The sequence below is a fragment of the Acanthochromis polyacanthus genome, chromosome 12 (genome assembly GCF_021347895.1).
Source record: "Acanthochromis polyacanthus isolate Apoly-LR-REF ecotype Palm Island chromosome 12, KAUST_Apoly_ChrSc, whole genome shotgun sequence".
Lineage (NCBI taxonomy): Eukaryota > Metazoa > Chordata > Actinopteri > Pomacentridae > Acanthochromis > Acanthochromis polyacanthus.
Window position 1 is genome coordinate 19213455 of NC_067124.1, and position 18008 is coordinate 19231462.

Here is an 18008-nt window from a genome sequence, read left to right on the forward strand (position 1 = left end):
CACAGCTGATGTAGAGTTTAACTGGATCAGTGGCATAATTACTGAAGTCATTGAACACATAACAAGTGATTTGTCTCTGTTAACAGTCACATTAATCATAGCAAGAGTGGTGCAAGATTTTGTTACTCAGGTGATTTGACAAAACTATAAAAATTGCAGTATTTTCAGGACTCATGGCCTTACACTGTGCAAAGGAAAATAATGGTAAAATGTCTGCACTTAGATAACACCCTTCTGCCTTGGTGGTACTCAAAGCGCTTCACAATGTAAAGGTGCTTGTCTATCATTGGGAGAAACTTTGGGTTCAGTATCTTGCCCAAGGACATTTGATATTTGGAAATTCAGGGGATTAAACTGCCAAACTTGCAATCATTGGACAACCCACTCTTCCACCTGAGCCACACCTGCCCAAAACAAGTCGGTATAAAGTTTGATTTTGCTTGAAATGACACACTCACTCTAAATATTAAGCATTGCTTATCCATCACAATTACATTTATCTCTGCATACACCTGCTGCCAACACAAGCTCATGTGTGAGTTGGATCAGGTCACTTTAAGTGCTTACCGGGTGATGCATTAAATCTGTGCTCACCTGTTTTTGTACTGCTCACAAAGTTCAGTCTGACCCAGGTGTGGCTGCAACACTGGCTCCCCCGAGCGCTTGGTCACTGTGACTTGTGAAGTACAATACCTAATAACATAAATAAATAATAATTCTTTAAAAAAGTAAAGAAAAAATAAATCTAAAATTAGATTTACATTTCATAGGAAAAGGCATAAGTACTCAGTGGCGGCTGGTGGTGAAATTTGTTGGGTGGGCTAACAAATGCATAATACCGATTAAATGGTTAACACAGCTGCAAAAGCAACATCACCTATGATACACACAGTTACATCAATTACAGGTACACTATACCTTTTTAGTGCTCTACATAAACACACTCTCTCACTCACACACACACACACACACACACACACACACACACACACACACACACACACACACACACACACACACACACACACACACACACACACACACGTGTGTGTCTTGCTATCATTGTGGGGACATACCATTGACTCCCATTCATATCTAACCCCTAACCCTTACCCTAACCTTAACCCAGACCAAAACAATGGCTAACCCTAAAGAAACATTTTTGCACTTTTACTTTTTTCACTAACAACAACATGGCCAAAAAAACACTGTTTAAACTTGTGGGGACCGAAATGAGGTCCCCACAAGTGACATAGTTTTCGGTTTTCCTACAGTTGTGGGGACATTTGGTCCCCACAATATAGCAAAAACATGGGCACACACACACACCACTACAAAATGTGTTCCAACTGCAACGACTGCCCACAGATAGCCTGCTGCAACTGTCTTATTACAACTGTATGGCGACATGTAGTGCAAAACACGCCTTCAGCACAACAGATCAAGTCAAGTCAAGTCAAGAAATCTTTAATGTCCCCGCGGGGCAATTTTAGGTGCAGCCAGCAGCAAACAACAGACAAAACACAATAAAATGCGATACGCAACAGTAAAAATACACAACAGAAACAACAATAACAATAATTAGTTAAATACAATAGAATACAAGATAAATAAAAACCTAAGGAAAGTTAAAATGACCACAGAGCGGACTGCCTTATAAAGGCGTTAAAAACCATTCTTTGTTAAGAAGGCCAATGGCCAATGGGACCCATGATTTTTTGAATCTAACTGTCCTACATATAGGCACTTGAAACCTGCGTCTAGAAGGAAGCATCCTGAATTCGGAAGCTAGAGGGTGGCTAGGGTCGAACCGGACGAGAGTTGCCTTTTTTAAGGATCTAGTCTTAGGACAGAAATGTCAGTTAGTCGAGTGCCAATGATTTTGCTGCACATTCTGACAATACCTTGGAGTCTGTTTTGGTTTTTAAGGTTGACTAAGCCAAACCAGCAGATAAAAGCAAATGTCAGGACAGACTCAATAAAACTTGAGTAAAACATATACATAAACTTAGGTTCAACCTTTATATTCCTGAGCTTCCTGAGGAAATACAAGCGCTGGTTGGCTTTCTTGCACACAGCATCAACCTGATGCTCGAACGACAGCCTGTCATCAATAATCGTCCCAAGGTATCTGTACTGCTGAACTGATTCCACAGTTTGACCGTTAATCGATGAAGGAGCGATGACTGAACGGGACTTCCTAAAATCAGTCGTCATTTCCTTGGTTTTCTGAACATTAATAGTGAGGAAGGACGACTTGCACCACTGAATGAAGTCCTCTACTACAGGGCCGGGCACAGAGTCATCATGGCTGAGAAGGGACACAATCACGGAGTCATCGGCGAACTTCACAATATGACGCTTCTCATATGAGCTCTGACATGCATTCGTGTATGCGACATAATCATGTTAAGAAGAGTAATTGTTACATCGTCAACCCCCCTCCCCGACTGATACGCAAATTGGACAGGGTCCAAGTATGACTGGACAGTGTTCATAAGATCCTCTTTCACAATCCTCTCAAAGGACTTCATTACCAGGGAGGTGAGTGCCACGGGTCTAAAATCATTCAGTGCCTTCGTGCATTTATTTTTGGGCACAGGGACAATAATTGAGTCCTTCCACAGGCGACTTCCACTTCCTACTCCGGAGCTGCGAAAGCGTAGAAGAAACTCCCGGCCATACTGAAGCGGTTCGCTGTTCGCGCCGAGTCCGCACAGAAGGTGAAATAAAAGTATCCAAAGTACCACCAGGCCCGTCAGACTAAGGTGAGACATAGCGGCAACTTGTTACTGGTGAATCCCATAAAGTAAGCGTTAGTACGACAAAAACAGACGATCCAGGTTAGAAAACACAAAGCACACAGGTACTGCTGCTGCTGCGTGTCGCCATTACCAGCGCCATCGTCATCCCGGATGGGACTGCTCTTCTTGAGAGAGAAAAGAAACAGATGACAGATGACCTCAGCAAAAACAAGGTGTCACAGTCCTTTAACAGGTCAACATGGGCCTACCTTATTTGAAAAGAAGCTCACATCGACGGCCGATGTGATCCCAGTCTCTTAACTTCCAGCTTTTCCTCCAAAGACATTGAGGAAAATGGACATGAAAGCAAATAATCCACCTCATTCATGCTAACGCCCACCATAGCGTAGCCTTTTCTCACTGCGTCAAAGGCCTGTGGGCTGCCTGAAGTTAGCCCAAATGATCAGTAAATCACAGGGGCGGGACATGACACCTGTCAATCACTTACAAGAACGAAATGAATGAAAGCGGACTGCATCTGCTGGGGCTGTAAATAATAAGCCCATTTAGAGATATTCTATGTTTTTCTTTTGAGTGATTGGTGCTGTTGCTACCTTTTTCACCTAAACTTAAAACAATCTGTTGTAAGTTATTTGAAAAACAATTTTCTCATCTTTTTTGTGTTTGCTTGGGAGGGCTTAGCCCTGTTAGCCCATTCATACCAGCCATCCCTGTAAGTACTAACAAAAAAACAAAAAACAAATTTACTCTACTCAGCTTAACTTTTACTGCACAGAAATGACTGTTTGCTTTTGCAATGTTCACCAATAAATTTCCTTTTAAAACAATCACTCAGCAATGACATACAAGACAGTAGACTTCTTCAGTGTAGATTTCAATTGTTGTCTTTCTCTTCCTGTATCTTATTGAGGCTACAGTATCATATTGCCTAAATTGTAACACTAGACAACATTAAAATGGCATAATTAAAACAACAATAACCAACAAAAATAACTCAGACTGCAGTTTTTTCACATGCTGACAGCATGAAACCTGGTGACAGATAACTCACCTCGACATTACGTCATGCCCTCGACTGTTAACACCCTGAGGAAGTTGTATTCTGCATCACTGAAATGATTAATTTTACAACACAGTGGGCCATAGAAATACATGATGTGCAATTGTAGTGGGTGTATTTATGGATTTTATCAGTGACAGATGCATTTACAAAACTTAATTAGACCTGTCAGAGACTTAAAACACTGCTGTTACGTGAACAGAAGAGCAGACGTACATCCCAGTTTTGAGATGAAAAGCTTTGCATCAGCGGTACAGTTCAGCTGCATGCATCTAATAACTGTACTATTGTAAGTCAATTTATAGTCTTTAGAAGATTAGTCTAGTGACTCCAGGTTTTGGTGTGACTGCACAGTAGATAAAAACTGAATTGTATTCTACTGGAATGATGTCAGTGTACAACTGTTTACATACAGCACAGACTTAGAGACATAAATTAATTAATGCAGTACTCGCACACTAAAAATGCCCTTTATAGGCATCAGTATATAAAACTTGTGAAAAGAAATAATGTGAAAACCCAGAACCGTCTGACTTTGCACCACCATGCCATCCCCACATAGATATTAAGTTAAATAATTCCCATTTACTTGCTAAATTAGCCTGTGCATGTATACACACACACATCTATTGTTTAGGTTAAGAACAGATGCATAATACAGGAAGGGAGAACAAGTGTGTAGTTTGATGTGTTTATTGCTGTTTGTCTCTATTAGAACAACTTTCTGAATTAGATTAAATTGTCTGAAAGGAATCTCAGGTAGAGCTGAGGAAAGTCCAGGGCATCAAAACAACTTGCTGGAATTAAAAGCACAGGTGAGTTTCTCTACACAGATTTCTATCTTGGTTCTTTTAGATACAGAGATGAAATAGAAAGACAGCGTAGTAATAGCCTAGTTACACATTCAGAAAATTTTGCTTTTATGTGCTAATTTTCAATGTCTCACATTTCTGCTTGCTATTTCAGCAATATTTTTACAGTTTAAATTTTCTGACACTAAACAACGACTCATTTCTGTTTGCTGTTAATAGGATTGATCATTGCAGAGTTTTAGTAAACAGGCTGCTGTGAAGCTTCCTTCAGTAAAAGCTGGTTTCACAAAGTAATGCTTTGTGCAACACATGAGCACACTCTTGTGGACAATAGAAATGCAAAGTAGAATATAATGTAAGTGTTCATCAACAGATCTGATGGAAAGTTTTTAAAGTTTATTTGAACAAAAAAATTATCAAAAGTTATCAGGTTTCAGTCACTGTTGAAGAAAGTTAATCATACTTTTGAAAGCTGGATGACACTAGAACAGAGTATGTCAGGTCTGTTATACAACACCTGGAAGATCAAATAGTGTCAATACCGATTAATTAAAGCGGAATCTGTTAACAGTCATGAGAGCAGCAGCATGGGGTAATGCCATGTCAGCAATTAGAATTGCCTTCATTTCAAAAAACGGAAGGAAAAACAGAAACAGTTGTTAGTATATGACTGAAATACTGTGGGGCCAAAAGTAACTCTGAAAGACTGCTGGTTTGTTGTTTTGTCATTTCTCATTGACAGTTTTATTTCATATGAACATGATATTTGAGGAGACAACAATGATGCGCAGAGAGAGATGATCTAAAATAAATTTAATGTATTTTACCAGAATGGGTGAGACTGTGATATAACATCTGTTTCCTCAGACAAAAGTCAATCTTTGGACCACCATGTGCCCCGTCATGATCAGGACTGTGGAGATCACCATAGACAAAGAACCACTGGTGGGAGTAGACCAGGAGAAAAATGAAAACATTACTCTGTCTTTTCCATTTACAACCATCAACTGTTTAAAAACATAACACTGAGAAACAGAGCTCATATAACATGTAGTTTGGGGAGTACAGAAGCTGCTCATACTGTGTATTTTACAGATGTGGTGGCAGGTTAGAGACATTCACCATTTCTGTTTTTCTCCCAACATTTGAGAGCACAGATCAAATAGGAGTCAGTGAGAGTTTTCCATCCATCCAACCTCATGGTGGAGCTAGAGGAGAAGTCAGTGGATCATGAAGCTACTTGCTTACAGTTAATGAGGGTAAATGACCTCATTTCATCCCAAAGTGTAACATTTTTTTGTGATCTGTCAGTGACTCCTTAATTACTGTTAACTCACAACGTGTCACACATTATCTTGTGCAAAGAGAGTCACTGTAGAATTTATTCAGTCTTTCATTGTTTTGTACATTGAATTATATTATAGATTTGATTTTAATCAAAGAAGATGGGAATCCGGGGGGAGAGCTGGGTCCACGGGTGGGTATTGTGGAGATGATACTAGAACTGATGGAAAACCAGAAGGGGAAAACAGAGTCTGCGAGGAGATCAGAATCTATGGGGGGCTGAAGCCATCGAGGGGGAAGCAGAGGTCGGTGGGGAAAACAAAATCTATGAAGGAATGTGAGTCTATGGTCTGGCAGGGAGTGGATGAAAGTACAGAGCGCAAATAGCTGGAGGTGAGGTGGAGAACTGGTGAGTAGAGTGAACCAATTACTACAGCTGATGTGAATCACTGCAATCAGCAAAGTGCAGGCAGGTGAGTGAGACAAGGGAGACAAGCAGATAGACGCAGAGACCAACAGTAACCAACAGAGGGAGCCAGAGGGACAAGACAAGGAGAGAGAGACAACAGGGAGAGACATGACAGGATGAAGGAGAGATGAGGAGGAAGGAGAAGAATAGGGGCTGGAGCCAGGATCATAACAGTTAACATATTTTCATTTTTTTTGTTTGTTTCGTTTTTAGAAACAAGTAAAAAATATTTTTGTTTCTTGAGTCAAGATGTAAGAGCTCAATTGAGATAGATCCAAGAATGATGATGCTGATCATAACCGTTTCCATTTTAAATATCACAAAGTACAAAAAGTGGTTTGTCTTTGACTCTCTGACTTTCCCTCTGCTGATTTCAGTCTATGAATGTCTGTTCTAAAACCCAGAGGTATGAGGAAGTAGATCTGCATCTCTAAAACTTCCTGATCTTGTTAATCATTACTAACATGTTGTTAAACTTCCATTCTCTAATGTCATGTCTCATGTCACATCCACCAAAAATGGATGACACTATGAAATATATTTACAGAACATTTGTCTCCTTCCTCTTGTTTTGGGAACTTCAGAGTCAGTCCTCTTCTGTCCCAAAAGCTTGTATGCTATTAAATCATCAACATCTGAGCAATAAAATATATAAATCTAAATTTTAATTCTAGCACAAGCACCTGTAGCACATAAACAAATAAAGTCAACAACATTTTTTATACACTCTTTCAAACCTGCACCCATTCACTCTTCATTTTCCTGATGTTAGACATTAAGACATTTTCAAAATGAAGTAATCCTTTGACATGCATTTATATTGTATGCTGATTTGTTTTCTACTCGCCTGTTAAATCCCTAACTTCTTCTAGATTGATTGAACAAACTCATTTTTGTTACAGGAGGGAGGCGTCCTGCACTTTTTGACCACACGTGATCAGGTATCAGGCTGCTCTCACGATTTAATGATTTCTTAATACCACACAAAGGCTTAGATTCACTCAGCATAATAAGTCACCAGGTTACCAGGAGATTCGAATTATTCATTGTCCTCAACTGCACCGTTCAGGAAGGTTGATCAATGGCTAAGTTACTACTACTTTTCATCGTCTTCGCGACCTTTACAGGTACGAGTCTCACATTTACAATTTTTTCCAGTTTGGTACATTTCTGGAATTATCCTCGACATTTGCAAAACAGTAAGTGCATTTCTCAAAACAATTCGTACAAATAGCAAAACAGTGTGTACTCTGGAGGGGTGTTCTGATGTAAACTATGGCTAAAATTTTGATGATTATTATTGAAAATTATAAGTTACAACTTAGTGTATGTGGGAGATTGATTGCAAGAGATTGGACAAGATTCACATTTATGCTTTTACTGTTTGTATTGTAATTTGTTGACAGACTGTGTCATTGTGATACAGAAAGGAAAAGACAGCACTGTATAGCACAAAGAAAAAAACTAAAGTAGAAATGTGAACATAGGACAATCTCCTTATGAAAACTGTACACACAGTGGTGTAGGAATTACAGTGCAGTCTTCCTACACCTCCTGACATTCTTGTCTGTTAGGCCACAAATTCTCATCCACATCATGAATATCTTCTCTTCCATCTTTGAGCGATTTCAGAAAACCCTAACCCTTCATACATTTCCCTTCATAGAGAAAGTAAAGATTCACCTGGGAACAATTTAACAATTCAGGACAGATTTTTTTAAAAAGTCTAATGAAAATGTATACAAGTACGCTTGACATATTGTGACAACTTGTTCAGCCATTTTGCAAGTAAAGACTTATGCGATGAACTAATGCCTAAATGTAGTGGGAGGTGAGACTATTCAACAGAGACCCATTACAAAACATTTTCATCAACATGATGTAAGCAATTGATAAAGTAGGTACAGCAGAGAATTGTACATAATCATTTACATGAATGTACCAAAGCATTTGCAGCTTGTTCAAAAAAAAAAAGAGAGAAACTGCTTTTTTGATGTGCACAAGTGACACAATGATGTGAAGATTTGAAGAAGTAGTTTGGAGAATTTCAATTCTGATCTGAGAACTGTACCAAAGTGACTGAGAAACATTGGAAGAGTGTTCAGTTGGACTTCTAGTGCAGTGCTTTGCATATTGTTATTGTTTATCAGACCTCAGTTTAATTTTGAAGAGCAGAAAACCTGAAGTCACAAAAGCATGAAGAGCACATTTTGAAGCAAAACTTAGTCTTTTGCACATTTTTTGTATTTTTGTTGCCAAAATTTCTATTTACATCTGTTATTCTGCTATTTAGTTGTTTTTATTTTTATTTTCTCGACTTATTTGTCGAGTATGTTTAAAAGGGAGAAAGTCATCTGGAAATTCATTGTACACTGTTTTTTCCAATAAAGCTTTCTTTTTTTTCGTAGTTATTTTGACAGTGAGTGAACCAGGGTTAGATGCCCCTTTTAGAACGAAGTAATTTTTAAAAAAATATTTTGAGTACCAATCTAATATGTACATAAGAGGTATGCTTATGCAGATATTTATCGAGGGCAATTAAATCAGACTCCTACTTTGGAAAACAAAACATAAAATCAGAAGGGAAAAATGCTCCGACAGTCATTTTAATTGGTACAAACTAAATTATCGATTAATTTCATTTTCAAATGTTAACCTTTTTCTTTAACTGCACTGATAGCCGACGTAACAAATACATACATGTTTTTTTCCAGTTTTATTATTGCCAGTTAATGTCAAATTGATGTGTGAAAGACCGATCTCAGCTGAAGAATGCAGACGATATCTTTTATGATATGAATTTGTCATAGTAAAGTAAATATTACAGTTGATATGAAATGCAAATTTATCTGATTATAATAAGATTAAAGCTCACACTCTGAAGACAGTCATATGAACAGGATAGCAAAGATGAAGCATGTGGCTCCTTTAAAAAAGAAAAGGAACTCTAAAAGCAAAACTCATAGAAGACAAAAGTCAGTGAAATCAGGAAACCAACCAAAACGACAAAAAAGCAGTTTGATCAAATCAAAGAAAGCCACAAAAGGAGATAAAGGAATATTTAATATGTCAGGTCTTTAATTTTGATTTTAAATTGCCAACAATGGGACAGAATTTAATGTGGAACATGAAAATGTTTCAGAGCCTGGATGTAAAAACTGAAAATACCTTCTTCAGGTGCTTGACGGGAAACAGTAATGCCAGTCTTTATAAAATCCACAGTTGAGCTTTGTTTTAAATGAAGGTGATTTTTTATTTGTGTCTTTCAGGTCTAACTGAGGGTGCTGGTGTGTTGCCAGATGGTCCTCTGAATGCAGCTGTTAACGGGACGTTCCTGTTCTCTACATCACTGACTCCAACAGAAACACCATTTGTGTCTGTGAGCTGGTCTTTTGGTGTAAATACTACTATAATAACCTCACATGCTGGGGAAACACAACTCCACCAGAGTATGAAGGCAGGATAACCCTATTCCCATCTACTGGATCTCTGGAGCTCAGGAACCTGACTGATGCTGACAGTGGAGAGTACAACATTACCATTACAGCAGCTGTTGGAGACGCTTTATCAGGACGCACCACACTGGACATATATGGTGAGCAAGTATTGAGATCCACCTACAAATAATTCATTGTATCTCTTCAAAATAATTTTTAAAAATCTAAAATAGAAACATAATATTAAATAATCTATACACATATAATGAATTGTATTGGGGACTTTATCGACTTTATCTTTTTGTGAAATTATACTGTGTAATTGATGGGTGCAGTTATCCAATCTGAGAAATAAAACAGCTTACAAATTCTGTTTGTCTGAAATATGAAGAATTTTAATTGACGACTGATGGTGTTGTTCCATATATTTATCTATTCTACTGTGACTTCTGTATGAGCTACAGTTCTATCAACAATGTGTAAAAATACATATCATAGCTCTGTCATTTTATTTCTGTTATTACAGGATAGGTGGATAGTAATTTAAAGTTAAATATTTTTGACCACTGTTGTACAATAGCTGTTTTCAGGATTTTATCTGCTGTTATTTTATTTGGTCTATGCATCATTGACATGAAACAATAAATAGGTTCATACAAACATTTTTCAAACATTCTGCCTGTTTGGCTTGTATTTATGATGTTTATTTAAAAAAAACTCAATAATTTCTGAAGTATATAATTGTCTGGAATAAATGCTTGGAAAATTCAGTAATGGAATCAAAATGCATCTGCCATTCTTTCTTGAACAGAGATCACCAAGGCGTCTCACAAACAAACAAACAAACAAAAAGAAACTGTTTAAGGACGTATAAAGTACATTTCTTAAGTGTGCATGTAACATGGGGCTAATAAACATGAATTGTGAACATCACAAAAAGCCAAATCCTCACATAAATTTAGTTTTGTCCCAGACATATATTACCACCTGAATCTCATCCTACATGCAGTGATTGGTCACAAAGTTGCCGTTCAGTCATAATATCAGGCTGCAGTTTAAAATGAGATTCTTTTACAATATGAAGTATTAAAGAACAACAACTGCATGGCATGATCAATAGTGAATATAAAATTGGGAAGTACAACATTTAAAAACGTTTGCTGTGTGTCAGGTGGCTGCAGAAATGCATGGAGGCTCCACTTTGACTGTAGTCAATGTGAGCTGTTATGACCAGGGACCATTTATGTGTCAGGTGTTTAACCCTGTCAGTAATGGTACCATCAGTCTCATGAACCTCTCCATCAGCTGTGAGTTTCAAACCTACATGAGCATCATGTTTGTCATAGTACTAGACTTCCTGATTTTTTCTTAGAGATCTTTATCTTTCATGTACATGTGGGGCATTTATTTAAGCTGATGAGACAACAGTCGTTTGAAATTGAACACTCCATTTGGATGGATGGATGGATGGATGGATGGATGGATGGATGGATGGATGGATAGATAGATAGACAGATAGATAGATAGATAGATAGATAGATAGATGCTTTGTTGTCATTGTGCAAAATACAATGAACATGACACATAGCACAGTGCCACTAGTAGTGGTGAATGTGATACATGATGGTTGGGCAGTAATTTAAAGTTAAATATTTTTGACCACTGTTGTACAATAACTGTTTTTAGGATTTTAACTGCTGTTATTTTATTTGGTCTATGCATCATTGTCATTAAACAATAAGTAGGATCATATAAACATTTAGCTTTTTGAGACAGAATTTCTTTCTTGTCATTATAATGTTTTTCTGCCCGTTTGTTAGATGATGGAAAATGTAAAACCATGTTTTTTTTTCATCCACAGAGCCAGTCTCCAATGTATCAGTGTTTCCCAAAAGTGCAGACGTGGTTGAATTCACTTCTGTTAATCTGTCCTGCACCTCCACTGGATCCTCCATTTCTTTCCTCTGGCTGAACGACACCTCTGAGGTTACAGCCAGTGACAGAGTTCATCTCACTGATGGAGGCTCCACTTTGACAATAGTCAACGTGACTCGCTATGACCAGCAACCATTCAGGTGTCGTGTGTTCAATCCTGCCAGTAATGGCACCAGTGATCCTGTAAACATCATGGTCAGCTGTGAGTTTTTAATCTTTCTGTTCAGTATCTGACATCTGCATGCAAACTTCAGAGGTAGTTTAGATTATTCACAGAGGTTAGTGAAAACTTTCAAAACATGTTTTTCTACCTATTGGGATTCAGTTCCACACCATCAGAAACTACATCATCCAAATCAGATTCTGCTCAGAATTTCTGTTTTTTTTTAAATATTACATTGTAATTTTTTTGTAGACTTGTTGCACAGTAATGTAGTCGTGTATATGAAAGTGTGCAATGACAATAATGGATTGATTGATTGATTGATTGTATACTGAACAGTTTCAGCATGAGACTTCACAGTGACTCAAGCTGTATGTCATATGCAATGTAGCCTTTCAAGTTAATAACTTTGCTTCTTCTTGCTGTTTCCTCCATGTTCAGTTGGTCCAGAAAATACAAACTTACTGCTATCACCACCAAAAGAATACTTTGCAGAAGGGTCAAACGTCACATTGTCCTGCTCAGCTGAGTCTAGACCTCCTGCCCAGTTTCTGTGGTTTCTAAATGGAGAAAGTCTGCTTCACAGAGAACCAGAGCTCAACCTCACAAACATTCAGATGAACAATGCTGGAAACTACAGATGTCAGACCTTCAATGACAAGACCATGAGAAATGAAACATCTGAGCCTAGAGCTATATCTGTACTGGGTAAGTGTGAACAAAGTTTTTGTATATATGTAAAAATGTGTTTAGAAAGATGTGATTTAGGTTTGTATTTATGATGTTTAAAAAAAAACTCAATAATTTCTGAAGTATAAAATTGCCTGGAATAAATGCTTGGAAAATTCAGTAATGGAATCAAAATACATCTGCCATTCTTTCTTGAACAAAGATCACCAAGGCGTCTCACAAACAAACAAAAAGAAACTGTTTAAGGACGTATAAAGTACATTTCTTAAGCGTGCATGTAACATGGGGCTAATAAACATGAATTGTGAACATCACAAAAAGCCAAATCCTCACATAAATTTAGTTTTGTCCCAGACATATATTACCACCTGAATCTCATCCTACATGCAGTGATTGGTCACAAAGTTGCCGTTCAGTCATAATATCAGGCTGCAGTTTAAAATGAGATTCTTTTACAATATAAAGTATTAAAGAACAACAACTGCATGGCATGATCAATAGTGAATATAAAATTGGGAAGTACAACATTTAAAAATGTTTGCTGTGTGTCAGGTGGCTGCAGAAATGCATGGAGGCTCCACTTTGACTGTAGTCAATGTGAGCTGTTATGACCAGGGACCATTTATGTGTCAGGTGTTTAACCCTGTCAGTAATGGTACCAGCAGTCTCTTTAACCTCTCCATCAGCTGTGAGTTTCAAACCTACATGAGCATCATGTCTGTCATAGTACTAGACTTCCTGATTTTTTCTTAGAGATCTTTATCTTTCATGTATACGTGGGGCATTTATTTAAGCTGATAAGACAACAGTCGTTTGAAACTGAACACTCCATTTGGATGGATGGATGGATGGATGGATGGATAGATAGATAGATAGATAGATAGATAGATGCTTTGTTGTCATTGTGCAAAATACAATGAACATGACACATAGCACAGTGCCACTAGTAGTGGTGAATGTGATACATGATGGTTGGGCAGTAATTTAAAGTTAAATATTGTTGACCACTGTTGTACAATAACTGTTTTCAGGATTTTAACTGCTGTTATTTTATTTGTTCTATGCATCATTGCCAATAAACAATAAGTAGGATTGTACAAACATTTAGCTTGTTTGGGTAAAATTCCTTTCTTGTCATTATAATGTTTTTCTGCCTGTTTGTTAGATGATGGAAAATGTAAAACCATGTTGTTGTTTTTTTATCCACTTGTGTCAGTCTCCAATGTAGCAGTAAATCCCAAAAGTGCAGACGTGGTTGAATTCACTTCTGTTAGTCTGTCCTGCTCCTCCTTTGGATCTTCCATTTCTTTCCTCTGGCTGAACGACACCTCTGAGGTTACAGCCAGTGACAGAGTTCATCTCACTGATGGAGGCTCCACTTTGACAATAGTCAAGGTGACTCGCTATGACCAGCAACCATTCAGGTGTCATGTGTTCAATCCTGTCAGTAATGGCACCAGTGATCCTGTAAACATCATGGTCAGCTGTGAGTTTTTAATCTTTCTGTTCAGTATCTGACATCTGCATGCAAACTTCAGAGGTAGTTTAGATTATTCACAGAGGTTAGAGAAAACTTTAAAAACATGTTTCTCTACCTATTGGGATTCAGTTCCACACCATCAGAAACTACATCATCCAAATCAGATTCTGCTCAGAATTTCTGTTTTTTTTTAAATATTACATTGTAATTTTTTTGTAGACTTGTTGCACAGTAATGTAGTCGTGTATATGAAAGTGTGCAATGACAATAATGGATTGATTGATTGATTGATTGTATACTGAACAGTTTCAGCATGAGACTTCACAGTGAGTCAAGTTGTATGTCATATGCAATGTCGCTTTTCAAGTTAATAACTTTGCTTCTTCTTGCATTTCCTCCATGTTCAGTTGGTCCAGAAAACACAAACTTACTGCTATCACCACCAAAAGAATACTTTGCAGAAGGGTCAAATGTCACATTGTCCTGCTCAGCTGATTCTCAACCTCCTGCCCAGTTTCTGTGGTTTCTAAATGGAGAAATTCTGCTTCACACAGAACCAGAGCTCAACCTCACAAACATTCAGATGAACAATGCTGGAAACTACAGTTGTCGGGCCTTCAATGACAAAACTCTGAGATATGAAACATCTGAGCCTAGAGCTATATCTGTACTGGGTAAGTGTGAACAAAGTTTTTGTATATATATAAAAATGTGTTTAGAAAGATGTGATTTAGGTTTGTATTTATGATGTTTAAAAAAAACTCAATAATTTCTGAAGTATAAAATTGCCTGGAATAAATGCTTGGAAAATTCAGTAATGGAATCAAAATATATCTGCCATTCTTTCTTGAACAAAGATCACCAAGGAGTCTCACAAACAAACAAAAAGAAACTGTTTAAGGACGTATAAAGTACATTTCTTAAGCGTGCATGTAACATGGGGCTAATAAACATGAATTGTGAACATCACAAAAAGCCAAATCCTCACATAAATTTAGTTTTGTCCCAGACATATATTACCACCTGAATCTCATCCTACATGCAGTGATTGGTCACAAAGTTGCCGTTCAGTCATAATATCAGGCTGCAGTTTAAAATGAGATTCTTTTACAATATAAAGTATTAAAGAACAACAACTGCATGGCATGATCAATAGTGAATATAAAATTGGGAAGTACAACATTTAAAAATGTTTGCTGTGGGTCAGGTGGCTGCAGAAATGCATGGAGGCTCCACTTTGACTGTAGTCAATGTGAGCTGTTATGACCAGGGACCATTTATGTGTCAGGTGTTTAACCCTGTCAGTAATGGTACCATCAGTCTCATGAACCTCTCCATCAGCTGTGAGTTTCAAACCTACATGAGTATCATGTTTGTCATAGTACTAGACTTCCTGATTTTTTCTTATAGATCTTTATCTTTCATGTATACGTGGGGCATTTATTTAAGCTGATAAGACAACAGTCGTTTGAAACTGAACACTCCATTTGGATGGATGGATGGATGGATGGATGGATGGATGGATGGATGGATGGATGGATGGATGGATGGATGGATGGATGGATAGACAGATGATAGATGCTTTGTTGTCATTGTGCAAAATACAATGAACATGACACATAGCACAGTGCCACTAGTAGTGGTGAATGTGATACATGATGGTTGGGCAGTAATTTAAAGTTAAATATTTTTGACCACTGTTGTACAATAACTGCTTTTAGGATTTTAACTGCTGTTATTTTATTTGTTCTATGCATCATTGTCATTAAACAATAAGTAGGATCATACAAACATTTAGCTTGTTTAGGAAGAATTCCTTTCTTGTCATTGTAATGTTTTTCTGCCTGTTTGTTGCATGATGGAAAATGTAAAACCATGTTTTTTTTTCATCCACAGAGCCAGTCTCCAATGTAGCAGTGTTTCCCAAAAGTGCAGACGTGGTTGAATTCACTTCTGTTAATCTGTCCTGCACCTCCACTGGATCCTCCATTTCTTTCCTCTGGCTGAACGACACCTCTGAGGTTACAGCCAGTGACAGAGTTCATCTCACTGATGGAGGCTCCACTTTGACAATAGTCAAGGTGACTCGCTATGACCAGCAACCATTCAGGTGTCGTGTGTTCAATCCTGTCAGTAATGGCACCAGTGATCCTGTAAACATCATGGTCAGCTGTGAGTTTTTAATCTTTCTGTTCAGTATCTGACATCTGCACGCAAACTTCAGAGGTAGTTTAGATTATTCACAGAGGTTAGTGAAAACTTTAAAAACATGCTTTTCTACCTATTGGGATTCAGTTCCACACCATCAGAAACTCCATCATCCAAATCAGATTCTGCTCAGAATTTCTTTTTTTTTTTTAATATTACATTGTAATTTTTTTGTAGACTTGTTGCACAGTAATGTAGTCGTGTATATGAAAGTGTGCAATGACAATAATGGATTGATTGATTGATTGATTGTATACTGAACAGTTTCAACATGAGACTTCACAGTGACTCAAGCTGTATGTCATATGCAATGTAGCCTTTCAAGTTAATAACTTTGCTTCTTCTTGCTGTTTCCTCCATGTTCAGTTGGTCCAGAAAATACAAACTTAGTGCTATCACCACCAAAAGAATACTTTGCAGAAGGGTCAAACGTCACATTGTCCTGCTCAGCTGATTCTCAACCTCCTGCCCAGTTTCTGTGGTTTCTAAATGGAGAAATTCTGCTTCACACAGAACCAGAGCTCAACCTCACAAACATTCAGATGAACAATGCTGGAAACTACAGTTGTCGGGCCTTCAATGACAAAACTCTGAGATATGAAACATCTGAGCCTAGAGCTATATCTGTACTGGGTAAGTGTGAACAAAGTTTTTGTATATATGTAAAAATGTGTTTAGAAAGATGTGATTTAGGTTTGTATTTATGATGTTTAAAAAAAACTCAATAATTTCTGAAGTATAAAATTGCCTGGAATAAATGCTTGGAAAATTCAGTAATGGAATCAAAATACATCTGCCATTCTTTCTTGAACAAAGATCACCAAGGCGTCTCACAAACAAACAAAAAGAAACTGTTTAAGGACGTATAAAGTACATTTCTTAAGTGTCTATGTAACATGGGGCTAATAAACATGAATTGTGAACATCACAAAAAGCCAAATCCTCACATAAATTTAGTTTTGTCCCAGACATATATTACCACCTGAATCTCATCCTACATGCAGTGATTGGTCACAAAGTTGCCGTTCAGTCATAATATCAGGCTGCAGTTTAAAATGAGATTCGTTTACAATATAAAGTATTAAAGAACAACAACTGCATGGCATGATCAATAGTGAATATAAAATTGGGAAGTACAACATTTAAAAATGTTTGCTGTGGGTCAGGTGGCTGCAGAAATGCATGGAGGCTCCACTTTGACTGTAGTCAATGTGAGCTGTTATGACCAGGGACCATTTATGTGTCAGGTGTTTAACCCTGTCAGTAATGGTACCAGCAGTCTCATTAACCTCTCCATCAGCTGTGAGTTTCAAACCTACATGAGCATCATGTTTGTCATAGTACTAGACTTCCTGATTTTTTCTTATAGATCTTTATCTTTCATGTACATGTTGGGGAATTTATTTAAGCTGATAAGACAACAGTCGTTTGAAATTGAACACTCCATTTGGATGGATGGATGGATGGATGGATGGATAGATGGATAGATGGATGGATGGATAGACAGATAGATAGATGCTTTGTTGTCATTGTGCAAAATACAATGAACATGACACATAGCACAGTGCCACTAGTAGTGGTGAATGTGATACATGATGGTTGGGCAGTAATTTAAAGTTAAATATTTTTGACCACTGTTGTACAATAACTGTTTTTAGGATTTTATCTGCTGTTATTTTATTTGTTCTATGCATCATTGCCATTA

The 18008-nt window shown here is 37.5% G+C and overlaps 1 protein-coding gene across 1 annotated transcript in view; it reads left to right on the top strand.

Annotated features, from left to right (window-relative positions):
* Positions 1-9628: 9628 nt before the first annotated feature.
* LOC110959469 (carcinoembryonic antigen-related cell adhesion molecule 5-like) overlaps positions 9629-18008 on the top strand; it is a 51619-nt gene continuing 43239 nt past the window's right edge. The window contains 3 exon segments of the mRNA XM_051956390.1: positions 9629-9817; positions 9820-9985; positions 11689-11902. Coding sequence (XP_051812350.1) covers positions 9629-9817; positions 9820-9985; positions 11689-11902 — 569 coding nt within the window.